The 25,000-nt window shown below is 38.3% G+C and overlaps 1 protein-coding gene across 3 annotated transcripts in view; it reads left to right on the top strand.

The window, feature by feature from the left end:
* Window positions 1-22,782, top strand: part of KIAA1958 (KIAA1958 ortholog) — a 184,629-nt gene extending 161,847 nt beyond the window's left edge. Inside the window, exons 4-5 of one of the 3 annotated variants that reach the window (XM_032634608.1) lie at window positions 2,747-2,919; window positions 14,363-22,782. In XM_032634608.1, coding sequence (XP_032490499.1) covers window positions 2,747-2,919; window positions 14,363-15,169 — 980 coding nt within the window. In that variant the 3' untranslated portion in view covers window positions 15,170-22,782. Of the gene's footprint in view, window positions 1-2,746; window positions 2,920-14,362 lie in introns of those variants that run through there. The other 2 variants (XM_032634607.1, XM_032634606.1) reach the window with 2 other exon arrangements.
* Window positions 22,783-25,000: the final 2,218 nt, after the last annotated feature.

Below are 25,000 nucleotides of genomic sequence, written 5' to 3'. Positions count from 1 at the left end.
CTTTGTTTCTATTTCATTTATTTCTGCTCTGATCTTTAGGATTTCTTTCCTTCTGCTAACTTTGGGTTTTGTTTGTTCTTCTTTCTCTATTTCCTTTAGGTGTAAGATTAGATTGTTTGAGATTTTTCTTGTTTCTTGAGGTAGGCTTGTATAGCTATAAACTTCCCTCTCAGAACTGCTTTTGCTGCATCCCATAGGTTTTGGATCATCGCGTTTTCATTGTCATTTGCCTCTAGGTGTTTTTTGATTTCCTCTTTGATTTCTTTAGTGATCTCTTGGCTATTTAGTAATGTATTGTTTAACCTCCATGTGTTTGTGTTTTTTACATTTTCTTCCCTGGAATTCATTTCTAATCTCATAGCGTTGTGGTCAGAATAGATGCTTGATATGATTTCAATTTTCTTAAATTTACTGTGGCTTGATTTATGACCCAAGATGTGATCTATCCTGGAGAATGTTCCATGCACACTTGAGAAGAAAGTGTGATCTGCTGTTTCTGGATGGAATGTCCTATAAATATCAGTTAAATCTATCTGGTCTATTGTGTCATTTAAAGCTTCCGTTTCCTTATTTATTTTCATTTTGGATGATCTGTCCATTGGTGTAAGTGAGGTGTTAAAGTCCCCCACTATTATTGTGTTACTGTCAATTTCCTCTTTTAGAGTTGTTAGCAGTTGCCTTATGTATTGAGGTGCTCCTATTTTGGGTGCATATATATTTCTAATTGTTATATCTTCTTCTTGGATTGATCCCTTGATCATTATGTAGGGTCCTTCCTTGTCTCTTGAAACATTCTTTATTTTAAAGTCTATTTTATCTGATATGAGTATTGCTACTCTAGCTTTCTTTTGATTTCCATTGGCATGGAATATCTTTTTCCATCCCCTCACTTTCAGTCAGTATGTGTCCCTAGGTCTGAAGTGGGTCTCTTTTAAACAGCATATATATGGGTCTTGTTTTTGTATCCATTCAGCAAGCCTGTGTCTTTTGGTTGGAGCATTTAATCCATTCACATTTAAGGTAACTATCGATATGTATGTTCCTATGACCATTTTCTTAATTGTTTTGGGTTTGTTTTTGTAGGTCCTTTTCTTCTCTTGTGTTTCCCACTTAGAGAAGTTTCTTTAGCAGTTGTTGTAGAGCTGGTTTAGTGGTGCTGAATTCTCATAGCTTTTGCTTGTCTGTAAAGCTTTTGATTTCTCCATTGAATCTGAATGAGATCCTTGCCGGGTAAAGTATTCTTGGTTGTAGGTTCTTCCCTTTCATCACTTTAAGTATATCATGCCACTCCCTTCTGGCTTGTAGAGTTTCTGCTGAGAAATCAGCTGTTAACCTTATGGGAGTTCCCTTGTATGTTATTTGTCATTTTTCCCTTGCTGCTTTCAATAATTTTTCTTTGTCTTTATTTTTTGCCAGTTTGATTACTATGTGTCTTGGCGTCTTTCTCCTTGGGTTTATCCTGTATGGGACTCGCTGCGCTTCCTGGACTTGGGTGGCTATTTTCTTTCCCATGTTAGGGAAGTTTTCGACTATAATCTCTTCAAGTATTTTCTCGGGTCCTTTCTCTCTCTCTTCTCCTTCTGGGACCCCTATAATGCGAATATTGTTGCATTTAATGTTGTCCCAGAGGTCTCTTAGGCTGTCTTCATTTCTTTTCATTCTTTTTTCTTTATTCTGTTCTGCAGCAGTGAATTCCACCCTTCTGTCTTCCAGGTCACTTATCCTTTCTTCTGCCTCAGTTATTCTGCTATTGACTCCTTCTAGTGTAGTTTTCATTTCAGTTATTGTATTGTTCATCTCTGTTTGTTTGTTCTTTAATCCTTCTAGGTCTTTGTTAAACATTTCTTGCATCTTCTCCATCTTTGCCTCCATTCTTTTTCCAAGGTCCTGGATCATCTTCACTATCATTATTCTGAATTCTTTTTCTGGAAGGTTGCTTATCTCCACTTCATTTAGTTGTTTTTCTGGGGTTTTATCTTGTTCCTTCATCTGGTACATAGCCCTCTGCCTTTTCATCTTGTCTATCTTTCTGTGAATGTGGTTTTTGATCCACAGGCTGCAGCAACAATTGCAATTTAAAATCTGTTTGCTCTCCTCTGAGACAATGTGAGCCTCTCTGGAGCATCCCCCTCTTTCCCTAATATTCTACTTGACCTTCCATTCTGACTCTAAGCTAGCTGATGGGTTGTGGAGTCAGGGTTGAAATCTCTCTCTCTTTATCAGTTTGCGAAAAGAAATAAAGAAATATGCTAATACCATTTAATTCAGCACTGTCCAGGATGACAAATAAGATATTTGAGACTATATGTTGCAGAGAAGTAACAGCTCTTCATGTGCTAAGGAAAAGAGAAAGGATGTATAACTTGTCTTCCTTTCTTTCTATCCTTTTGTCATTGTTGTTAACATAAATGCTATTTTTTTACAGTGAAAATTTTAGATAGAACATTCTTTGTTTTTCTGCATTCATTTTTTCCCTTCTATTATTGTAATGCCTGCATTAGTATATCAGTTAATACATATGGCAAAATTGTTGGGATTAAATGCATGGTTACTACATCGATTTCATGCTATAAACATTGTTCCCTACTGTATTTATTCTAATTTATGTATACTTGATAGAAATTTCATTTTTTAACATGTTATATCTCTTAGGAGTTTTCTCCTGTTTAACATGATCCAAAGATACAATTCTGTGAAGGAGGGAATGGCAAATTATTTTAATGCCTTTTATTGTTTTTGTTTCTAGCCTATTCTACTAAGCTCAACAAATTTCCTGTATTTAATATGAATGATGACTTGAATGATCTGTGTACCAGTGCAGTAAGCCCAAATACGACCAAAGCAACACGGTATGCCCTGAATGTGTGGCGATATTGGTGTATGACCAATGGGCTCAAAGATCACACAGACATCACCAAGGTAAGAAACCCTTAAGTTTACTTCTCCTTTTGGTCAACTTGACTGAGCTTCCATGTGCCAGGCACTGTGCTAAGTATTGTGGGGAACATGGAACAGGTACGTTCTGCCTGAGGAAACTTTGAAAGACCATAAAATAGAAAGAAAAATATCCACAGTACAAAACAGAATTTAATACATGTTCTCGGAATTTATAGATCAGAAATGCCAAAACTGTTCAGATAGAGAAATTAATTTCAGTTTGTTGAGACTAGCAAAGGAATTGATATTTAAACTGTATTTTGAGGGAGAGGTAGGGTTTCAACAGAATTGAAGACAACGGTCTTCTAGGCTGAGTCACATAAGGAAGAGTAAAGATTAGAGGGATAGACCCACTTGCCTGCAGCAGAGGTTTCATATATGGGAGTAGTGGGCTATAGAACTGGATTTTGACAACCCTTAAATGGCAAGCTGAAATCTTGTGAATGTTGGGAAACGATTGGAGTTTTGTTTTGTTTTTGTGTTTGTTTGTAAGGAGAGATTTTATTTGAAGGATTATTGGGGGGGGCAGCAGAGAAGGGACTGTTATAATAAAAACACTCTGACCATAAGATCTGCAAATGTCTTAAGGGTTAGGTGAAAGGGAAACACTGAATTTTTTTGAACAGGAAGGAACATAAGAAACATAATATTATAGAGCAATTAATTGGAGGTGATGAGCAAAAATGTATTTAGTATTCATGGTCCTCAATTTCCCCAGTTGTAAAATGAACCCTTAGAATCTCTTCCAACTTGAAATGTTTGAGGGTTGTGAATAGAAGGGGAAATTCTTGGACATGTAGAGTCAGAACAGAAAGATGTATTTTGATTTGGATATGTTGAGTTTAGATAATAGAGATGTCTACCAGATGGATATGTCAAATAAGCATTTGGGAAGGTGGGACTTAAAACATGGGGGAAATGTTAAAGCTGGTAGTATAGATTCAACGATATTACAAATAGAAGTCATAACTGAAGCGCAAGGGCAGGTGACATCTCCAGGTTTGGGTGATGTGTTTAGGGCGCCAACAAGAGATGAAATAGGAAATCCAGGTTTCTACTTCTGGCAGCATGGTGCCCTAGATACTGTGAGGGGCCTTTCTGCTGTACTTGCAGAAAGAAAGGGGGCCATCCACAGGATCAAAACAGGAGCAGTGTGAGCAGTAAGCACGTATGAAAGGCAGGGCTCTTCCTAAGGGCTTATGTTGATAACATCATTAAGAAGGGAAGAGGCAGGGAGCTAAACTGATGAATCCTTGATTGAGGAGCAGACCCTGAAGGTGTCTAAAGAAGTTCTTGGTCAGTACCCTGGCTCCTTGCAGAGTCATATGCTAATAATCTTTGAAGGGAAACATCCAAAATATAGGTGCTCAGATTTTTCACAGATTAAGACCAACTAAATGTGTGCTCATTAAAAAAAAAAAAATCACTATCCACTTAAGGAAATAAATCACCATGAATGAGAATGAACAGAAACAACAAAGAACAGATTTAGACACCAAGGACTTTAGATAGTAGATTATAGGTTAAGGATGTATGAAATGTTTGTTGAAAGAATGAAAAGAATTATAAAAATGAAAAAGCAACAACATACTAATCAAAATGATCCAGCAGATTAGAAAATAAATTGAAATTTCCACTTGTGGCCATAAGGGAATAGAAGGGTCCAGAATTGCTCTCCTGCTGTAACAACTAGAAAACTGGGCATAATATATAATGAAATAACTCTTCCTACAGAACAGGCAGCACAGGACTTGATCCCTAAGATGGCTGCTTGACCACCTCTCAGGCTTTCTGCCTGGAGACAATTTTTAAACTGCATTAAAGGGAGGGGAACCCAAACTGAGCCTGGCAATCTTGCTGAGTTGAGCGGAGACAGAAATCAGAGGTCAGGGTGGCTGAGGACATGAGAACAACTAGAAAGAAGTTATAGCATTCATTAAAAAGATAAGACAAATCCAGAATTTAATAATGTAAAATTCACAATTTCTAGCGTACAATCAACAGTTACTATACATAGGAAGAAGTGGGAACATATAACCCATGCCCAGGAGAAAAATCAGTTAAGTCTTTCACTTCCAGCCAATTTGGAGGAGATTTACTCTCCTGCCAGAAACAACCAAAAAACAGACAAATGATATAACTAATGTTTTGCAAGGTATTATATAATACACAAAGAAGGGCAGTGATCTCTGAGAGATGGGAAACAAGGTGAGCCTTACATGTGCCCCAGCTTGCTGCCTTGAAACAGTCTACAGGGCTGTGGTGCAGGGAGGGAGCATGCAGGAAGAGCCCAGCAGATTTGCTGAGTTGAGGAAATGGAACTGAGTCCAGAGAGACCCAGGTGGCTAGAATTGTCATAACAGAATATTCGAAAGTAGAGAGCTACACAGAAAGAGAACGTGAGAGAACTGAAGCTATTCTGTCTCAAATATTCAGCTGAGTACTGATCAACATCTGCATGTGAGGAAACTGCCCGAGGCTGGCCAAAAAAAAAAAAAAAAAAGACGCCTGAAAGAATCAGAGGTAATAGTACCTGGAGCTCACACAGAACTGGAAACAGTACCTCTTCCCACCAGTCAGACTGGAAAAACCTCAGGATTCGTGGGGTAGAGACTTTAGAAAGGTCTTGCATCAAATGTGGAGAATAATTAGCCACAGACTGAGCTTTGCTCTAACCCTACCTAATCATCAGGGAAATGCAAATCAAAACCGCGGGGAGCTATCACCTCACATCTCTTAGGATGACTGTTATCAAAAGACAAGAGGATGTGGAGAAAAGGGAACTGTTGTGCACTACTGGTGCAAATGTAAAGTGGTGCAGCCACTATAGAAAAAGAGTATGGAGGTTCCTCAAAAAATTAAAAATAGAACTATCATGCGATCCTTTATCTAAAGGAAACGAAAACACTAACTCAAAAGGATATATACACCGTTGTGTTCATTGCAGCATTATTTACAATAGCCAAGACATAGAAGCAACCTAAGTATCCATAGATGGATGAATGGATAAAGAATATGTGGTGTATAGATACAATGGAATATTATTCAGCCATAAAAAGGAAGAAAATCTTGCTATTTGCAACAACATGGATGGACCTTGAGGGCATTATACTAAATGAAATAAGTCAGACAGAGAAAGACAATTGCCATATGATCTCACTTATATGTGGAATCTAAAAACGGAGAACAAAAATCCTCCTAGCAAAAAAAAAAAAAAAAAAAAATCCTCCTAGCTACAAAGAACAGATTGGTGGTCACTAGAGGCTGGGAATGAGCAGTGTTGAAATGGGTGAAGGTGGTCAGAAGGCCTGGGGATGTAATGTGCAGCATGATGAGTGTAGTTAATAACACGGTACTGTGTATCTGAAAGTTGCTAAGAGAGTAGATCTTAAAAGCTCTCGTTACAAGAAAAAAAATTTTAACTATGTGTGGTGATGGGTGTTGACTAGATTTATTGTGGTAATCATTTTGCAATATATACAAATATCAAAATATTATGTTATACACCTGAAATTGATATAGTGTCATATGGTAATTATATCTCAATATTTTTTTAATTAAGAAAAAGCAAGACCCAGAAGGGTCAAACAGTTTTCAAGTAACTTAACTATGTCCCAGAACAAACCTTAAGAATATTTATAGGAATATAAGAATATCCAGAACCCAAGAAATAAAAGTCACAATCTCTGGCAACTAAACAAAAATTTTCAGACATGCAAAGGAGCAAGAAAATATCAACGTATCACTTAAAGAATGAATCAACCAAAACCAACCCAGAACTGACACAGATTTTAGAATTAGCAGACAAGGACATTAAGCCATTATTATGACGAAAATAAACACGTGAAAAGGTGCTCATTAGACCGCAGGGAAATGCAAGACAAAATCACATGAGATTCTACTTCACATTCAGTAGGAAGACTAGGATTAAAAAAAAGAAAAACAGATAATAACAAGCGTTGATGAGGATGTGGAGAAATTGGAACCCTCATACATTTCTGGTGGGAATGCAAAATGATGCAACTGCTTTGGAAAGTCTGGCAGTTCCCCAAAAGTTAAACATAGGGTTACTCTCACCCAGCAATTCCATTCATAGGCATATACTCAAGAAAATTTAAGACATATATCTATACAAAAACCTGTACACAAATATTTGTTGTAGCATTATTCACCATAGCCAAAATGTACAAACAACCCAAATGTCCATCAGCAGATGAATGGATAAACAAAATGTGGTATATCCATACAATGGAATATTATTTGTCAATGAAAAGAAAAGAAGTACTGATACATGCTTACAGCATGGCTGAACCTTGAAAGTGTTATACTAAGTAAAATAAGTCAGACACAAAAGAGCAAATATGTGTGATTCCATTTATGTAAGGTACCTAGAATAGGCAAGTTCGTAGAGACAGAACGTATAATAGAGGTTACCAGGGGCTGGCAGGGGGAAGAAATGTAGCTATTGTATACTGAGTACAGTTTCTTTGGAATGATGAAAAAGTTTTGGAAATGAGTAGTGATGATGGTTGCACGACATTGTGAATGTACTTAATGACACTGGGTGGTACACTTATAAACGGTTAAAATTGTAAATTTTATATTATGTATAGTTTACCACAATAAAAAAGCAAATAAATCTATTAAAATGTAACAATTTCACCTTTATTAATAATAATTTTAAAATTCATCTATTCTCATAGACCCTCATCACCATGTCTTCAGCCCCTAACCTTAACCTTTTCAAGGTCAGAGGATCTTGTCTTCCAGACTTTGTGAAGTCACTATGAAGACAGCTGTCCGTTACTGGGAAACTTTACATTTCCTTGCAGGAATCCATGAAAAGAGCCCCATTTCCCCATAACCTTCATGGCATAGGTAACATATACATCTCAGGTGGTGAAAATGTCTTGATTGTCCAATTGGGTGTGCCTTATCACCACTTCTAGTTTCACCTGTGTTGTTTGGAGGAATAATGGATGAGGAAGAAGATATATTTCAATCCTCTGTCTCACATGGGCCACTTAAATATTTTTAATGATTAAATTCTTAAGAAAGAGGCCAGTCTCTTAGAGCATTAGCCAGTATTTTTGTTAAAAGAAGGAATTGTGGCATCAAGGACCATAGTCTTAATCTCATTTTTTGGTCTCAGTGCAAGGTATCTTTAGTCTAAGTGTGTCTTTAAAGATAGATATAGCTAGCAGCAAACAAGCTAGGTTACAGCTGTTTATCATTATTTGGCAGCTGGTAAACCTCAAATTTAGTTATTTTTTCAAGGAGGAAAGCAAAGAGTCAAATCAGACTTCAAAATGTCATCTAAATTAGCAGAGTGTACCCTGCCAGTCTCACACTCTCATCACTCTGTGATCTACTATGTGTGTTCCACATGGTATTTTTTTCTTCATAAGTGTGACCTAATCCTCACTGATACATCTCCCTCAAAGTTGCTGTCTCATTGATTTACATATTCCTTAGCCTCACTCAGAAAATACAGCATCTTGAAGTTCAATACCTGTCTTTCTCAATAAAGTGAAATTTAGTAACTGCAAAAATGAAGTCATTTTTGTTGTCAGCAATGGTTACTTCAAGATTCATTTTTTTTTCCTATTAGAGTACTTGTAGTTCACAAGCATTTTCTCCACTTTCTTCATCCCCTAGTCAAGATTATCACAAAGGGGAGTTTGAGGCATTCCCCAAAGTAACTCTTGGTTTTACTTGTCTAATCCTTTCAATTTCCAAGGATTACTACATAGTTCCAGAACTTTGGGATTTGCCAAGCAAGTCAGTCTTCTTATACTGCTCTTTCCCACCTGGAGTCATCTACCCCATGACAACCTCTTACTTCTCTTTGGTCATTTTCTTATCAAGAAAGCCCAGTTTGGGGACTTCCCTGGTGGTCCAGTGGTTAAGACTCTGCGCTCCCAATGCAGGGGGCCCAGCTTCGATCCCTGGTCAGGGAACTAGATCCCACATGCATGCTGCAACTAAATATCCTGTGTGCTACAACTAAGACCCGGTGCAGCCAATTAAAAAAAAAAAAAAGCCCAAATTTTAATCCATGGTGAATTTGATGTTCAGAGTGGCTCATGAAGGAAAATACTTTCCTGCAATGCCTTCATAACAATTTAAGACCTCGAGGAATAATTATCAACCAAAACTCAGTCTGAGAAAACTAAGGAGGCAGGCAACATGGGCCAGAATGAACAGTTTCTTGTGTATAAAGAATATACATTTTGTGACTTGACGTTTCTTCAGGAATTGCTTTTGCTGTGATTTTTCTTTGAAACTTGTGGTATAATCAAGGGTTCTCCTTGATTCTTAGGGTTCTGCACCCTAAGTCAGCTTGGTTCTCCTGACTCCAGGGTTAATTCATTGCTTTAACCCATGTTTATCAGTTCATTGGGTATCTATGATACATTTCAGGCCTTCTGGTAGGGTCTTCAGCATGAAGAACCAGTCATGTATGAGATGTCATTCTTGCATTCAGGAAGCTTTCAGTCCACTTTGAGAGACAGACATATAAATAGATAAAAGGCTGTGCAATATGGAGAGGGTCATAATAAAATTTAAATTAAGTGCCTTGGGATCCCAGGTGAGAGAGTAACTTTGCTTAGGGAAGCTGGAGAAGCCTTTTATATAGACAGCAGAATTTGAGCTAGATCTGAAACAAGGAATAGAGGTTTTCCAAATAGAGAAGGTTAGAAGAAAAAACATTCTAGGCAGAGGAAAGAGCATATGCAAAGACTTGGAAGCATGAAAGAGCCCTGTGGTTTCTACGAATGTCACAAAGTTCAGTGAAGCTGGAAAACAGAGTATGAAGAGAACAAAAGATTAAGCTAGAGAAATAGGGTGTGTATCAGTTATCTGTTGCTGCATAACAAACCACCCCAAAACTTAGTGGCTTAACAGAACATTCATTTTATTTGCTCATGATGACATGGGGTTTTCTCAGCTAGAAGTGGTTCTTCTTCTACTGGTCTTACTTGGGATACTCATGTGGGTACAGTCATCTGTATATTAGATGGGAGGCAGCTTGTCTCTGAGTCACACGTTCCTGAGGTCTAACTGGGCTTCCTTACATGGCAACATCAGGTACTACGACAATGGAGGCAAACCTGTAAGAACCTGTAAGATGAAAGCAGAACCCCTTGAAGCCTAGGTTTGGAATTCACACATTGTTACTTCTACCACATTCTATTGGCCAAATTGATTCATGGCCAGCCGGGATTCCAAGGGTGGGAAAATAGATTCTACTTCCTGATGGGAGGAGCAGCAGAGTCACATTGCAAAGGGGTGTAAGAACAAGGAGGGGAGAGATGGTTGTGGCTGTCTTTGCAAACAGTCTACCATAGGGTGGAGGCAGATTGTAAAGGCCTGCATACAAGGTAAACAGTTTGGAATTTATCTGAAGGGCAAAAGGAAGCTATCAGAGGTTAGTTGTTTTGTTTTGTTTTGTTTTGTTTTGTTTTTAAACACTAAGGTAGTACGATTTTCTGCTCAGCACCCCTTATTTAAGGAACCATTCTTCTCCTACAATCCCCATGGTTATACTGCAGAAGCCATTATGTTAGTACAGTGGCCCACCTTTTGGTCGGTTGTTTGGATCAGGAGTGGGCCAATCAGAATCCTTCCTTCAGACTTTTTTTCTACTGAAAATGAGAGTTGGACGCTTGCCAGTACCTGAAGCTGTAAGATATAACCCTTGGGGAGTGCTAAGCGGCTACATAAAGAAAGCAGCTCTGTAGAGAGAAGCAGAGGTGAGAGGTGGAGCCCTGATGACCTCGAAATCCACTATTTCTGATATCCCTCTTTGCCAAGGCTTTTTCAAGTTTGGTCTCTCTCTTGCAACCCCACAAGTCCCAGCTAATACAAAGAGAAGTTAACAGCTGCAAGTAGGGAGTTGCAAGTGACAGCGTAAAAATCTGAAACCAGATGAGTTTTGGGTGTCATGGTTATTGGGAAGTTATTTTAACTGGTTTTTACTGGTATGTAAGAAAACTATTGCTTTTTATATTTTGTATGCAGCTACCCTATTAGTTCTGATGGCTTTTCGACTGAATCTCTTGGAGTTTCCTGGACCAACAATTAGATTATCAGAAAACAATTATGTTTTGTCTTTTTCCTTTCCTATATGCATATATACATACATACGTGTGTGTGTGTGTGTAATTTCTTTTTCTTGTCTTACTTGGTTGGCCAGAATCTTCAGAGCATTGTTGTATAATAGCAATGATATTCATCATTCTCATCCTATTCCTGACTTCATGAAAAAGATTCTAATGTTTTCATCTTGGTGTAATTTTTTTAACATCTTTATTGGAGTATAATTGCTTTACAATGGTGTGTTAGTTTCTGCTTTATAACAAAGTGAATCAGCTATACATATACATATATCCCTATATCTCCTCCCTCTTGTGTTTCCCTCCCACCCTCCCTATCCCACCATTCTAGGTGGACACAAAGCACCAAGCTGATCTCCCTGTGCTATGCGGCTGCTTCCCACTAGCTATCTATTTTATATTTGGTAGTGTATATATGTCCATGCCACTCTCTCACTTTGTCCCAGCTTACCCTTCCCCTTCCCCATGTCCTCAAGTCCATTCTCTACATCTGCATCTTTATTCCCATCCTGCCCCTAGGTTCTTCAGAACCATTTTTTTTTTTTAGATTCCATATATATGTGTTAGCATATGGTATTTGTTTTTCTCTTTCTGACTTACTTCACTCTGTATGACAGACTCTAGGTCCATCTGCCTCACTATAAATAACTCAATTTCGTTTCTTTTTATGGCTGAGTAATATTCCATTGTATATATGTGCCACATCTTCTTTATCCATTCATCTGTTGATGGACACTTAGGTTGCTTCCATGTCTTGGCTATTGTAAATAGAGCTGCAATGAATATTTTGGTACATGACTCTTTTTGAATTATGGTTTTCTCAGGGTATATGCCCAGTAGTGGGATTGCTGGGTCATATGGTAGTTCTATTTGTAGTTTTTTAAGGAACCTCCATACTGTTCTCCATAGTGGCTGTATCAATTTACATTCCCACCAACAGTGCAAGAGGGTTCCCTTTTCTCCACACCCTCTCCAGCATTTATTGTTTGTAGATTTTTTGATGATGGTCATTCTGACTGGTGTGAGGTGATACCTCATGGTAGTTTTGATTCATCTTGAGTGTAAGTTTTATAGTTCATGTCTGTAAAATAATCTTCGTTATAGTAAGAGGATATTTTTTCTTCCAGTCTAAATTTAATTTGTCTTTTGAAAATTTGAAGTGGATAGCATATTCTTTCAAATAATTTTTCAGTAATTATCAACTTCATATTATTTCTCCTTAATATATAAATAAGTCAATTATATTGAAGTATTTATTACTATTGAATCATCCTTACACTCTGATAATCCCTACTGGTCTCAATGTAGATTGCTTTCCTGCAGTCCTGAATTTGATAATATAGGCAGCCCTCATTTTGCTGGTACCATGTTAACTGCTACTTGTGCATATCAGAGCCATGCCTTTGCTTGCATGGTTCTAACGTGTGTACATTTTGTTTTACATTGGTGCTGGGCAAAATGGAAATCACTAGTACTTTACTTAGGGGAGTTTACATTTATATTCATATACTTTTTTTTAACATCTTTATTGGAGTATAATTGCTTTGTGATGGTGTGTTAGTTTCTGCTTTATAACAAAGTGAATCAGTTATACATATACATATATCCCCATATCTCCTCCCTCTTGCGTCTTTGGTATAATATCTGTCATATTTGGATTAGAAAAAAAATGAAGAACGCTTATTTTTCCTGTGCACCAAAACTGTTTACATACAAAAGAAAAGCTGAATCAACTCCATAACGCCATCTCTTTATGAGTGACATACATCTTTGACAGTCATTTCATTCTCTTCTCTTGTTTGGGGCTCTTGAGATCTCTTACCTCTTATTGAACCAACTTTGGTAATTTATATTTTGCTAGAAAATTGTTCAGGTTATTTATATTTTCAAATTAATATGCATAAAATTTATGATATTCTTTCATATTCTTTATTCATTTTCTGTAGTTATGGTCTTTCTCATTCCTAATATTGTTTATATGTATATTTCCTTTCCTCTTCTTTCTCTCTCTTTCTTTCTGCCATATTTGCTAGAAGTTTGTCAACTTTATAAGTCTTTTCAAAGATTACATACTTTCATTTTTTATCTATACCAATTAATATCTTTTCTAGCTCATTAATTTGTTTTATTTTTATTGATTGACTCTATTTTTGAATTTGATTTACTTTTTCTAGTCTTTTGTGTTGAATAGTGTTCACTTATTTTTAATAAAGTTTCTAACAAAGGCATTTAAGACTGTGGTGTTATTGGAGTATATTTGGCAACACCTCTTACATTTTGATATGTAATGTTTTCAGCTTGCCTCATTTTTAATCTATAATTCAGTTTTTATTTTCCTCTTTGACCCAAGGGCTATTAGAAGAATGAGTGTTACCTGTACAGTTTCTACTTTTAAAACATCTCTTATTGAGACTATCTTTTGTCCTAGAATGTGTACTCAACCTAAACTGACTATGAGTAAGGTCTGGTTTTATCTTTATGGCTCTCTCTTGAAAGTAAAGCTTTCTTACCCACCAACCTTCCTCCTCCTGCCATGCCTAAGTAAGGAGTACTCTCTAATTGTCAGTATAATCATTAAGTCTTTCATATCTTTTGAACAAATACTGACATTGAAGCCCTATCGATGGTTAAGTCAGAAATATTTCCAGACTTATTCAGATAAATTCAAGTGAAGAATCAAGGGGCATTAACTTGCTGTGCAAAATGGACATGTGAGTCGTCTTTCCCTTCAGCACCAAGTACACGCAGAGATCAGGGAATTCAATGTCGGAATGATTCAGAGTTCGATAAGTTTAGTTCAGGAATTCTTCAAAGAGGATGGCTGAATTTTATTGAAGGGGAGGGAAGGAAATGATTTGCTAGAAAAGAGACGAAAGGGCTTTCCAGAGAGGAACAGCGAAAGTTACAAGGCCAATAATAAAAATAATTACATATATATATATATATATATATATATATACACACACATATATATATGTTGTGTGTATGTGTGTTACTATTTACAAACCCTTTCACATCCACTACTTTATTTAAGCATTACAATAATTCTTTGAGAAGGTATGATTATTATCTCCCGTCCTGTTTGCTTAGAACACTGAGGTTTAAAGGGACTAAGTGGAGCCCAGTGTGGAACCTAGATCTTCCAGTGTGAAATTCACTGTTTTTTCCACTATATCATGCTAAGAAGGCAGCCCTCTAGAGGGCTATCCAAAATACAGCCCCTAGTGAGGATCAGGAGAAGGAAGGAGGGGTCTGGCTACTTGGGTGTCCGCAAATGTGTAACCTCAGTGTTTGTCTCATTTGAGATCCCTGCAGTGAAGCTGAACGAGCTGCTCGAGAACTTTTATGTCACCGTTAAGAAGAGCGACGGCTCAGACTTCCTGGCCACGTCGCTGCACGCCATCCGCCGAGGCCTGGACCGCATCCTGAAGAATGCGGGCGTGGGCTTCTCCATCACCAGCAGCACCTTCAGCTCCTCCACCAAGAAGCTCAAGGAGAAGCTGTGGGTGCTGAGTAAGGCAGGGATGTCAGGTGCCCGTTCTCGCAACATCGTCTACTTCTCCCTCTCTGATGAGGAGGAGATGTGGCAGGCAGGGTGTCTGGGGGATGACAGCCCCATCACCCTTCTGTCCACCGTGGTCAAGTACAACAGCCAATACCTGAATATGCGGACGCTGCAGGAGCACGCTGATCTGATGTACGGTGACATCGAGCTGCTCAAAGACCCACAGAACCAGCCCTATTTTGCCCGGACAGACAGTGTCAAGCGGGAGAGTCGGAGTGGCTCCACTCGAGTGTGCCACGGGAAGATCTACCACGAGCATTCCAGGGGACACAAACAGTGCCCTTACTGCCTCCTCTACAAGTACATGTACATCCACCGACCACCCACCCAGATGGAGGCCAAGTCCCCTTTCTACCTTACCGCCAGGAAGGAGGCCACAGACATGGGCAGCGTGTGGTACGAGGAACAGAGGATGGGACTGAGGTCTCTTCGGGGAATTGTCCCGAACTTAGCCAAGAAGGTCAAGCTGGAAAACTGTGAGAACTTCACCTTCGTCTCATTTACTCAGGTCTCCAGGAGGCTTGGCTCCCACAGCTGCTGCCAGTGAGTCTCCCCTGGGTCCCAGCCACCACCCAACACACCCTGGCAGGCGGGCGCTCCCCCCGCAGCCAAGACCAGAGTTCTGAGGTGGCAGGGATGATCGTGATTTCATGGTCAGGCTGGTCCCTGTCAGTGGGACTTCCTATTTCTTTGACTTAGCCTTTGTTTTTTTAACTGAAAGTAGATGAATATTTAGGATGTTTTATCCAGATGTGTGTCACCTTTGTTAAATTATAGAGTCTAATGCACTGTATAAATTACTACATACACAAGAGTGAGGAAGTTCATTTTATCTAGTGCCTTTTTAGCACAGATTTTCTCAAAAAAAATAAAAGGGAGTGGGGAAGAAAACCGTTTAAGTAGTCATTAAAAAAAAAATCCCAGTAGCCTAGTAGCTTTAGAATGTTATAAACACTTTGTGGAATTACACTCACAGTGAGGAACTAGGAAGGGAGAGGCAGACGTGTTAACTATTTCCAGGAGAAAAATGGCACCTGGCACTCCTCCTTATGTTTTGTTGATGGATAACTTGGTCCTGCAGAGCAAGCAGCCTTGGTTGATGGAAGGTCGTGGAGCTACGCTCAGTCATGCTGGTAGGAAAGTGGGGACTGCTCTCAGCCCTGGGAGGACTTGACCTCTGCATCAGTGGAGACAGTTTTATGAGAAAAGATTAATGCACCAAACGGTGCTTGTGAGAACAAGGTTTCCAATGAACTGGGTGGTTTGTACCACGAGGGAATTTCTAGTAGTAGAGAAAGTGTCTTGGAAAAGCGGTCTGCGATCAAAACGTGAAAAACCTCCTGAAGCAGAAGTGCCTACGTTTTCTTTCTCAGCGTCACGTGAAAGCTATTTTCGTTTGAACATTTTTTCGACGTTTTTTTTTTCATCTGTTCCTTGTGTCATACAGTTGTTCCAGCATATAGCCCTGGACTGTAAAACAACTGAGAGTAATTTTCAGGCGTAACCAGGAGAATCCAACAGAACAAGCTGCAAAGAAAACAAATTCCAAAACATGTTTATTATAGAGTTTTGAAATATTTTTGTCAAAGTATGACTCTTTCAGCCACAAGAGATCTCATCATTTTAGGTTGGCACCAATGCTTGGGACACGAGGATGTAGGCAACCTACCAGGTAAGCAAACCCAGCAACAAGCACAGAGTTGAAAAATCAGACCATGGTGATAGGTTATCAGTGCAGTTTGAAATCATTTCACTCAGGTGAGATTAAACCTGACCACTTGTCATTCAAACATTAACAGAATGTTATAATAACTGCTCTGAATAAGTGAAAAAGGAGCCCAAAGAGGACTGATTAATAATAATGATAATTTCTAGGGAATCTTTATTTTGTATTTGAGGAAAGACTGCTACAACTTCATACCATTTTGTTCCTGTGTATGTTTTCCAGTCCACAGTTGAAAGTCTAGTATACATTCATTTTGTAGGAGTCCTAAAATCAGCCCTATTTCTTTTTCAAAACATTATTTTAGTATTTATTTTAATTGTTTTAAAAAATCATTCACTGGTCATTGAAATATATAATACTTCCTTTACCAGAGAAGACTCAACCAATGCTGCCTTAAGGTTTAATGTTGTTCCCTTTTTAGTTCCTACACATTTATTTCATTTACTAGTTGATCTTTCCTGAGCATAGATTAACTTTGGCATGTCTCCATCTGTATATAAATAACAGGTAATATTTAATAAGCAGCGTTATGACTTGATATTGACAGCGTTCTGTTGTAGCTTCCTATAGGGATTTTAAGGTTTCGATTAAAAGAGACACAAAACACGAGGTACAGTTTCCTTTAGTGGGTGAACACCCAAAGGAAATCCTGTTTGAGGAAAGCACATGGTTGTTTTTCTTGTCAGTACTGCACTTAAACAGAAATATAACCTATGTGAACTACTGGGCAGGGCCTGCAGCTTAATTAATAAAACCTCCATTTTTATTTTAAATCGATTCAAGAAGAAATTGCCGTTAGATATCACTGGGATCTTTTCAGATTTTAACATTTCCAAAAGTAGCAGTAACTGATCCAGAGGCTGTAATCTTTCTGTTGATAGTGGCTTTTTATCAGCTGAATAACAATCTCTGCCTCAGGTTTGTCGCTTATCACCTATTTGATGGACTTCCAACCCTCAGAGTTCTGAAGTGAATGATTATAATCAAAGCCAGGAGGTAGAATCTCCAGTGATACCTGATGGAAGGAAAGAATCGTATCTCAGCATCCTAAATGCCATTCGTTGCATGCCTCCCGTGCCACCCACTGTATAGGTACTTTGTCTGTTATATATTTGTGTGTAGATGTGGATGTGTGGATGTGCACACACTTTAGGTTTATATGTGATAACACCTAGTAAACCTGCTAATATGGTGAAGCACCTATCCATCTATATGGCTGTGTCCATGCTCAGAGGATCTGAAGGGGGGCAGAGTACCTAGTTCTTGTTGGGCTTCAGAGCTAAGGCAGTTGTTCTGTCTTTTCGGCCAGCTGTAAACCATACCCTCTGGGGACTGCAGGGTTTTCTACTCTTGGCCTAAGCCAGGAGAAGGGAGATTCCCAAGAGAAGAAAGAGGGAGGTTAAGAGTTTTTTCTCTACTTACCTTTAGTGTTTTTTGTATTCAAAAGTGGGAATGAATACCGGGAACTTGCACATTCACCGAGGCTCAAGTGGCCGTGGCTCTGCCTCAGGAATGGTGGTGCTGTAGGTGTTATGGGACGACCCAGGGAGTCCTTTGGGTGAGCTCTTGCCCCCAGCACCTTCTGCACCTGCTCTAAAGGAAGCCCCGCTCGCCTGGTACCTCCTCCCCAGAATTTAGCCAGTCTCCCCTTGGAAGTTTATTCCAGCAGAGATGATGGGGGCATCAGCTTGAAGGGTATGATTCAATGAAGTATAAAGGCTTTAGCACAGCACCAGGCACATAGTATTATTTATGCAATAAATCTTAGTTATTTTAGTTACAACCTTTGGTAAGAGTAATAATATTATTCACCTAATCTGCACTATACCACTTATTCCTTCCATTATGGAGATTCTCTCTCCTTTAAACTGTTAAACTTGAAGAGGAAAGCAAACCTGATAATGTGGTCACATTTATACCCATAAATTCTACCTCCAGCACCTCCAAGCCCTGATACCTCAGATATAAGCAAAAACAATTAAAGTATAGAGAAGCCCTGAGAGGCGTTAGGAGAAAGTTTTCCCATGGTTTAGTGTGTTTGCAAAGGGAAGTATTATGGGAAAACCTAACCAAAGTTGTGAAAGAAACGGTCTCCTCGGTCATGTGGCATTTCCCAGCTTTCCTTGGATTATATGCTGTATTAATCTGCCCTGACTGATAAATGTTTATAGAAATGTGAAACTCTGTTACTCTGATTTTTATTTTAATTCAACCTCATTAAAAGCATCGCACTATACCCACCCTATCAGCATGTTCATAGACAGCTGTGGAGAAGATCTAGACAAAATAATCCTCCTGTAGAAGCGGAAGCCTCTGGCTATAGAAGGAAGATTACCAGGCTGGCAGCGCCTTCTCTACTCACTTGGTAAATGCTGGTCTCACTTTCCTCAGCTGTGACAGGAGATCATTGGAAAAGATCATCTCCAAAGTGAATAATGTTACATTTCTGCAGTTCCTCAAGGCCATGTAGTTAGGAAGTGGCAAAACTAGGAGGCAAAATTCCTAATTCCTCAAGATCATATACTGAATCTCCTAAGTGAGTGCTTCTCGCTATATTGGAACGCTTGCTTTAGGAATAACAATTTTCTTGAAATTTTAAGTTTGACAGCTCTTTAAATTACTTTGCTATCTCTATAGGCAGCAGAATGTTATTTTTCTCAGGTTAGGCTAACACTAACCACATTGTTACCATTTAAATAAACAAATATTTATGTTTAAATATTACTCATCAAACAAGCATCACTTTGTTGCTTTTGTTGAAATCTGGATTGCTAACAGTGGGTTCTTGAGCCAGTAACCAGTTAACTTTAGGCAGCAAGAAATGCAAACGATGAAGATCTCAAAGAAGAGTTACCTCATTTTCCCTCAGGCGCTCCAATTTAGTCTAAGTTAGGACCCATACATATTGAGAAACTGTTAACAAACAGCCCTGTACCGAAGAATGCATTAAAAGTTTCAAATTCACGTATACCTTTAAATGCTTTTACTTTTGGGGTGAATTTTTAATGCTCTGTTTTAGGAGAAAAACATTCAGTCGGTTAGGCAAAGTTCTTAGGTAAAAATCTTTGTTGTGTTTTTCCATATAAATTATCACCTAAGCAAAAACAGGAGTGAAGGGAGAGGTTGGTGATGACCTAAGGCTGAACTCCCTTTCTGAGAGAAGAGGAGGCTGTGGGGAATGAAAAACTAGCTTATCTCTGGAAGTTCCTATGTGTTCTGTATCCATGTATCCTGACATCATAGGATTTCCCAAAACTCCTTTGAGGGAGGCTGCCCATCCTTCTGGCAAAGTTTGCCTATTTTGATGAGGATTTTGAGTACTTCTAGTTCTTTATAGCCCAAGAAATCCAGAGAGGTTCCCTGTGTTTTAACTGTTGATCAGAATCAGATTTTTATGCTCAATTAAAGTGCTTTATTGTTTATCTAATGCAGTTCATATGGAAATTAATAATTTCAGGAAATACTTATTAAGACCAAAAAGAAAAATCACTGGATTATATGTAGATGCATATTGCTTCCATTACTATTAAAAGCAATTAGATAGATCCCTCTCCCCCACTGAGAATGGGCTCCTAAATATTTTATGGTCAGAATAACTGATTTAATTAATTTACATTTAACTGTAGTTATTTTTACTGATTTGTTCAAATAAGTTTCTGGAAGATTCAGATTTGACTAATACTAACTGTGGTAAGTGCTTTTGCACAGCTTCCTCGTATTCTCATTTAATTCTCACAACAGCTCTGCAAGGTAGGTCTAATTATTCCCATTTTACTTACTGAGAAACCAAGGCTCAGAGAAGTTAGGTAAATTTCCCAAAGTCTCACAGAGCTAATAAGTTGGAGAACCTAAGTTTGAACCCAGGTCTTCTGACTCCAAATACAGTGCTCAATGCATTAAACTAAACTGCCTTCTTCAGGCCCAGAGAGGTCCATTTATCACAGAGCTTTTAAAAAATTAAACAGTTTCTATTTGTTTGGGAAATATTTCATTTCTCAAACCATACTGTGTCATACCTTATATGTACTCTCTTACTAATTCAATATATTGGTATAATTCAATAGTTCCTGGAAAGCCTGGTGGTTTTCTATGAATAAGTATAACATTTTCTGCCTACTGAGAACCTTCTGTGTTTATCCAATAAATAACTCATATTATCTGTTGTCTACCTTAAAGGGCAGATGTTCATGCCAGTTTATTCTAATAAAAGTCAAGTCGTTTACAAACTGCACCTGTTTTGAATGGGTATCATTGCTTAAAATGTAAAGGACTTCCTAGCCTACATCACAATTACATGCTCAGGGTTTTTGCTTTCACTTTTTAATTTTGATGTCAGAGGATTTTTATAATCTTTAGGCTAAAGCAACCTCATAGCAAAATATACTTATTTAGTCATTTGTTTTCTTTTCTTTCCTTTATCAGGGCATGGGGATTTTTTTGTTTTGAGGCTTAAAAAATAAAAGGTTATAGGTAACTCTGAGACAGCCTAATCAAAATCCCCCATTTTACCAATAAGAAAATCGAAGCCCAGAGATATTAAAGGGCCCATCCAAGGTCAGCAAGACAATAAGTAGTAGATACAGGAGTAGAAAATTAATCCAGAATCTTTCCTCCATACCATAGCTGGAAGATTTGGATTTTAAAAAATTAATTAATGGCGCTGTCTGGCAGAAGGCCCCATTGACTTCCTGCCTTCCAAGAAAAACACTCATATAGACCCAGAAGAAGGCCACCTCTCAATTCTAGAATCTAGAAGGAATCAATACAATTTACAAGGCATTTGGAAGTAAAGTGAGACAAAACCTTTCAGGTTGTAGCTCACTGTTTTCTTTCGCTTTGCTTCATGAAACAGGTTCTGTGAAATAGAAAATCTGAAAGATATTTAATACTTGTTCTCATTAACCATGTCAGTCTCCTTACTCAGAGCTCTGGTGCCAGAAAAATAACTGGCTTATCCTTTCTCTTAACCAGATGCCACACTATAAAGTGAAAAGCTTCTCTAGCCCATCCTCTCTCCCATCTCCCCACCCACCTCCTCTTCATTCAGTCCAGCTCCAAGTTCTAGGGCTAAAATGTGAGCAGCAAGCAGAGAGGATCTGTTGGAGGCATAGTGCATTCTGAGAAAAACGCCCTTTAGGTGAGGACAAAAACAATAAATAAGCAAGTAGCAGAAAATGCAAATATTGTGATTTTTCATGTATGGTGTTGGATCAGAGATCCAGAAAACCAGACAATAGAAAGGAAAAGGATGCCACTTCAATAGAAAAGTGTTAAACTAGAAACTGGACATGGAAATATGTACATCTTCTTACCCTCAACCTGTGCATCCAAAAAAGGGATTTGACAAACACTCAAGTGGACAGATAGCAAAATGAAAGGCAAATACTGGGTTTGAGGAGAAAGGACCATTTAAGGATGAGTATAGAGAAAACAAATGCGGCATTAAAAAAAAAAAAAAATGTGACTGAATGAAGGAAAATGAACAACTTCCAGAACAGTTGAAAGTAGTCTACTGCAAGAAACAAGAAAATTTTAGGATTCTCTTTGTCATAATTGAAGGAACAGAAGAATTGCTTCTATGCAGCAATAGTATGTTATCTTAAAATGGGAATGGATTAAGAGAAAAAGGCAATGGAATAAAATGAAAAAGAAGATAAACTAGAAAGAAGGATTTCAAGGAAGCTAAAAACACAATAGCAGATTAAAATCCACATTGGAAGTAGAATAGAATAATACAGATGCTTATAAAAAACTCAGTGTGGGACTTCCCTGGCGGTCCAGTGGTTAAGACTCCGCGCTTCCACTTCAGGGGGCATGGGTTCGATCCCTGGTCAGGGAAGTAATCCCGCATGCTGCGGGATGTGGCCAAAAAAATATATATATATCAGTGTGAAGGACAAACGAGATTTTCTTCCTATCATTCTTTCAAAAGAAACAGGAGATGAAAATAGGGGAAAGATAATGGATTTGGAAGACAGAACATTAGCTAACATTACTGACATTTGCTTTCCTGATGGAAGGAGTATATTAAGAAAAATATCATTAGACTATAAAAATGAAATCTTTCCTGAACAAAACGAAAATCTGTGTATTTAGATTGAAAGGTCTCACTGCATTCCAGGCCAAAAAAACAGGTGAAAGAGACTTGTACCTAATCACCTCCTGGCAAAATTTTAAACTACCAAGGATAAAGAATGAAAAATCCTGTAGGCATTCAGTCAGACAGTAATAAGTTGCCTATCAGAAAACAAAAGAACATTCTGGCTCCAGACTTCTACTCTATAGCACCAAGTGCCAGGAAATGATAGGGAATTCTGAGGGGAAAAGTTGTGACTTTGGTATTTGATACACATTTTATGTGTAAAGATATGGAAAATATTTTTAGTTATGACAAGCATTGAAATAAACCATCTATGTACTATTCTTAAAAAGATAAATTAGGGGCTTCCCTGGTGGCACAGTGGTTGAGAGTCCGCCTGCCAATGCAGGGGACACGGGTTCGTGCCCCGGTCCGGGAAGATCCCACATGCCATGGAGCGGCTGGGCCCGTGAGCCATGGCCGCTGGGCCTGCGCGTCCGGAGCCTGTGCTCCGCAACGGGAGAGGCCACAACAGTGAGAGGCCTGCGTACCGCAAAAAAAAAAAAAAAAAAAAAAAAAAAAAAAAATAAATTATACTGCAACCTACAAAGCTTGGTTAAATTTTGTTGTTGTTGAATATATCATAATTTCAAGGGACTGTGGGGTGTCAGATCATTACCCACTGGAAGAAAGATGTATGCTTTTAAATAGATAATATGGCGAGAAGACAAAAATCTCCCAAAGTCCTCACTTAAAATGGGCTGAACTAATACAAGAAAATGTACCTAAAAACAACTGCCACCTCACAGCATTGTGTTTCTTTATTTTTATTACTGAAGTGATGCATAGTAAAAATAGAAAATTCAGATACTTTTTTCTACAAATAAAATTTAAATTGCTGTTTTCCCCACTACCATTTAAAACACTATCCTGAAAGAGTCCCTTGCTTCCAAGTGAGAAAAGGCAAGGGGTCCCCACATTCGTCCTGGTGTCTGATAGCCTAGACCAGATCCTGTGGAGGCCATCCTGTGTGCTTCTCCACTCTTCCCAAACTCGGAACTAACAACAGGTGCAAAATTAGAAAATTACAGAAGATAAAATCTGTGTTTTAACAAGAGATCAGGAGAAATGAAACTTGTTTTAGAATACAAATGCCAGAAAAGTTCAGTTTCAACAGCAGGAAGCTGGCTGGGGGCAGTGAGGTGCTTTCCTTAGCTATACTTGAAGTTTTATGGAACTGTGTTTAAATTCAGATAGTAAGGGAATAAAAGCAGTAAAAACAAACAAACAAAAACACAAAAAAAACACTAAATTACTTCCTTCCAGGGTCTACAATTATCAGTGTTAGAACTAAAGCTGGGTTGCTTTCTTTTGGTTTTCATTTGCTCGCACTGAACAGACTTGAAAACACACAGGAACACTGTCATTGGCCTTGCTCAGTTCCTTCCTGGTCATATAAAGGTTTTGTCTGTGCCCCAAGTGGTCATGACAATTTAAACTGGAAATTAAAATTTCAACAACACCAGCATGTTTACTTTAAATTTAGAAATGCAAAAGTGAATGGGTTGCTTTGCGTTTGCTTCGTTTTTTCCTTCTGAAGCATAGCAAACCTCTTGCAGATGGTAGGAGCCTCTTCTGGATAAGCTCCAATTATAACCTTTCCCAGGGTCTCCTCCTGCTTGGCTGTGACTAACAAAAGTCTGTTCACTTTAACTACTTAGACAAGAAACACGTTGCTTTTATTGAAATTTTTAATATTTTCTGTGTAGCCGTACGTTCCAAAAGATAGCAGTAAAACTGTGTCCTGGTGTTTTCACTGTTCTGGATTTTTTTTAATGTAGAGGAGGCATCCATAATTTCTTAACACTGGAAACATCACTCTGAAGGACACAGGAAATGGTCAGTAACTTGAATTATTTTATTGTACCATTTTCAACTTTTTCTTTCTTCCTCCAGTGATGCCTGCACATGTACACACATGTATGTGCACGTGGGATCACCCGAGTGGGAAAGCACGTGTGGCATCAGTTTTCTGTCATAGAGCGTCAGGGTTTCTTGTTCATTTAGTCCAGCCCTCTAGTTGATAGTCCAGTAGTCTTAACAATTTGCAAGGTTCTGGGGGTTTTTTGTTTTGTTTTTTTTAAGTTGTTGGTGTGTTGTTTGGTTTGGTTTATGTACATGCAGCTTGCCTGTTTAACCCAGATTTTTGAAAATAAAGAAAATGTTAATGTATATTTTATGTCTGTTTTATTAAAATAACTGAGTAATTTTAACTTAATCAGCAGTATGTATGGTTTCTGAATTTTTTTATTTTAGCATCACATTCCTGGAAGTATGTTGTCCTTTGTATTTTGCAAAACGTAGGGACATTTTGAGCAGTTCTGTGCCTGTATTCTCTGCCTCTGAGCTAATGCTTCTGGTGAAATCAGTTCTGACTGACTCTCCCTCTGGTTCTCTGATGTAGATTTCTTCACTTGGCAGGCTGAGGGCCCATTTGGAAAGCTCTCATGGTGACTGTATATTGACCATTGTATACATGCCTCTAATGTTTTTCTGCTCTTTAAATTAGTATT

This window comes from Phocoena sinus, chromosome 6 (genome assembly GCF_008692025.1).
Source record: "Phocoena sinus isolate mPhoSin1 chromosome 6, mPhoSin1.pri, whole genome shotgun sequence".
NCBI classification, from domain to species: Eukaryota; Metazoa; Chordata; class Mammalia; order Artiodactyla; family Phocoenidae; genus Phocoena; species Phocoena sinus.
Note: the sequence above shows the minus strand (reverse complement) of the source record. Positions and strands in the feature narration are given on the sequence as shown.